Raw genomic sequence first — 2,902 nt, forward strand, 5'->3', positions numbered from 1 at the left:
GGCGCACCGTTGACCGGGTTGAGGCTCCAGTTCCGGCCCAGCTCGGGGAGCGCGGGGCTCAGCTGGAAGTGGAAAGGGGCGCCGTGGGGCGGCAGGTCCTCATCGGCGGCGCCCAGCAGGAGGCCAGGGCCCTGGTGCGGGTCGCCGCACAGGCTGGGGGGCAGCGGGGCGACCAGCGTGGGGGCGTGGTCGTTGACCTCCAGGATCTCCACGGACAGCGTGCCGGTGGCAGTGCGAGGTGAGGAGGCTGCAGGCGAGGAGGGCTCAGTGTCCCTGCGTCAAGCCACGACCCACCCTGCCAGCCAGCTCAGGAGTGCCAGTGCCCAGCCCCGGGCAGGCCTCCGCCACCTGCGGGCACCCAGCCGGGCAGGCAGGTCAGGGGCCCCAAGCTAGGCTTACCGTCATCCTGGGCCAGGATGATGGCCCGGTACCAGCCATCCTTGAGGAAGGGAGAAGTGGGACTGAGCACCCGCTGGGTCTGGATGCGCCCAGTGGCCCCGTCCACCTGCAGCCAGTCCTCGGGGTCATAGTCCTTGGAGTAGCTGGTGGAGGGAGGGGAGGAGTGGGTGGGGGTCCCCAGAGGTGTGGCCACACACACCCACACACCTTGCACACATGCGCACGCGCACACACACACGCAACCACAAACACACACATATACTACACATATACATGGATGAGCACACACATGCACACTACATGCCACACACATGTGCACATGCACATCCATCACACACACCACACACATGCAGCACATACCACGCACACATGACCCAGCACATATACACATATTCACACACATTCACACACTACACACCACACATGAACATATATACACACGACACACATGCACATACCACATACATGCATGCACATTACACAATACACACTTGCACACACCACACACACCCACCTGGAAACACACATGCACTCTACACGCACCACACACCGCACACACATACATCACACATGCCTGCACACACATTGTACACATATACATCACACATGCATACACACGCCACACATAACCATGCACATACCACACACATAACCACACACACAGGCACACACAGTGGGAGCTGCAACCACCAGATCCTTCTGTGAGCCTTTGAGAAGGCTCCTTCTGTCCCACCCAGCAGGTGAGGAACCAAGGCTCGGGGTCCCAAGGCAACTGAGTGACAGCCTGGTTTCCATCCCAGCTGGGTCCAGACTCTTCAAGGCACCATAAAGAGTCACGGATGCATGGGTCCAGGCAAGGGGTCAAAGTCCCTCGGGAGCCAAGGGCAAGCTGGAAGGGACACGGCCAGACACTCAGAGGGGACCTGAGACCCCAGACCATCAAGAACCCACTGGGCCCTCAGAGCCCGGGGCCAGGGCCACCCTCTGCAGGAACAGGGCTGCAGCTCCCCTGCCTCCTGTAGGGCCTTTGGGGAGCCCACCTGAGCCTCTGCAGCTGCTCTGTGTCAGGGTCCTGGGCAGAGAAGATGGCCACCAGGGTTCCTGGAGGTGCCCCCTCAGCCATGCTAGTCCGCAGGGGGTTCTCCTGGAACACGGGGGCCTCGTTGGCATCCAGCACACGCACGCTGACCCTGGCCTGGCCCCGCTGGGCCCTGGGGGCGGCTGCCTGCAGCGGGGCCTCGTTCTGCACTGACACTCTGAGCACATAGTGCTCGCGGCTCTCGTAGTCCAGGGGCTGCAGGAAGAAGCAGGGCCGGCACCCTCAGGCTGGGACTGGGCCTCTGGGCGGCTGGATCTGTCCTCAGAGCCCCTACTTCCCTCTTTCCCCTTTTAACCTTGAAAAATAAAAAAAGTATGTGGGGGAAGAAAGGCACAGAGATTACTGCAAGAGCACTGGCTGGGTATGCTGGCGGTCGGGGAGCACTCTCCGGCCAGGCGTGGCTGTGGAGGTCCTTGGGAGAGGCCTGCAGCCTCTGTGATCAGTTGATTTTAAATGGAGGAGCATATCAGGGGTAATATGGTTGGCCTCACCACATGGGGGACAGCTTCAAGAGTAAAGCTGCACTTCCTCTGAGAAAGAAATTCTGCCTCAATACTGCAGCATCCAGACTAGTAATCCTGTAATCCCAGCACTTTGAAGGTCGTGGTAGGAAGATTGCTTGAGCCAGGAGTTCAAGACCAGCCTGGGCAACATAGCAAGACCTCATCTCTACACAAAATAAAAAATGTTTCTAACCTGCTCTATGGATTTCAGACCTGTGCAGCCAGATCCCACAATTGCATGAGCCAATCTCTTGCAGTAAATCTCTTACACGTTGACATCTAAGTACACCAATTTCTGCATCTGTTCATATGTGTCCCCTGTGGGCCCTGCTTCTCCACCAGGGTCAGGATTGGCACAGGCATGGACTCGCATTTCACACGTGGATTACTCTCACGAGGTGGGGGGATGCCGTGGTAACAGATGTGCAGGTCCCCTCACCTCTGGGCTCTTGCCCGTGGTCACCTGCTGGGACCTGCAGTCCTAGCCTGGCCAGTCCTCCTGCTGGTGCTGGGGTTGAGGCTTCCAGCCCTCCCCTGCTCACTCTCTCTCTCTCTCACCCGAGGACCAACACCAGATCCCACGTTCAGGGGTTGCAATCCTGCCGGGAAGGAGCCCAGAGCCCATGGGGGAGCTGTGAGTGCCAGCGGGCGTAGCTTACCTTCGCCACGGACAGCACGCCCTCGTTGGTCTTGGGGTCCGTGCGAACCTCGAACTGCCCATCGGGGTCTCCTTCCAGGATGGTGAACCTGGCCAGCCAGTTGGGGGAGCCTGGCAGGTCCCTGTCCTCTACCTCCAGCCGCCCCACATCCACTCCACTAGCGGCCTCTGCCGCCTCCATGAAGAACTGGAGGAGCCAGAGCACCACAGCAGGGTTGGGGGGGGGGGCAGGGGGGGGGGGGG

General features: G+C 60.0%; 1 protein-coding gene across 1 annotated transcript in view; it reads right to left on the reverse strand.

Moving 5' to 3' along the window:
• The window catches only part of LOC103255186 (cadherin-15), a 17,535-nt gene that overhangs the window by 1,995 nt on the left and 12,638 nt on the right, over positions 1-2,902 (reverse strand). The window contains exons 7-10 of the mRNA XM_008053155.1: positions 2,661-2,846; positions 1,440-1,693; positions 400-542; positions 8-247 (exon numbers count right to left, since the gene is read on the reverse strand). Coding sequence (XP_008051346.1) covers positions 8-247; positions 400-542; positions 1,440-1,693; positions 2,661-2,846 — 823 coding nt within the window. The remainder of the gene's footprint in view (positions 1-7; positions 248-399; positions 543-1,439; positions 1,694-2,660; positions 2,847-2,902) is intronic.

Source organism: Carlito syrichta, unplaced genomic scaffold, assembly GCF_000164805.1.
Source record: "Carlito syrichta isolate Samal-C Ts95f unplaced genomic scaffold, Tarsius_syrichta-2.0.1 Scaffold287922, whole genome shotgun sequence".
Lineage (NCBI taxonomy): Eukaryota > Metazoa > Chordata > Mammalia > Primates > Tarsiidae > Carlito > Carlito syrichta.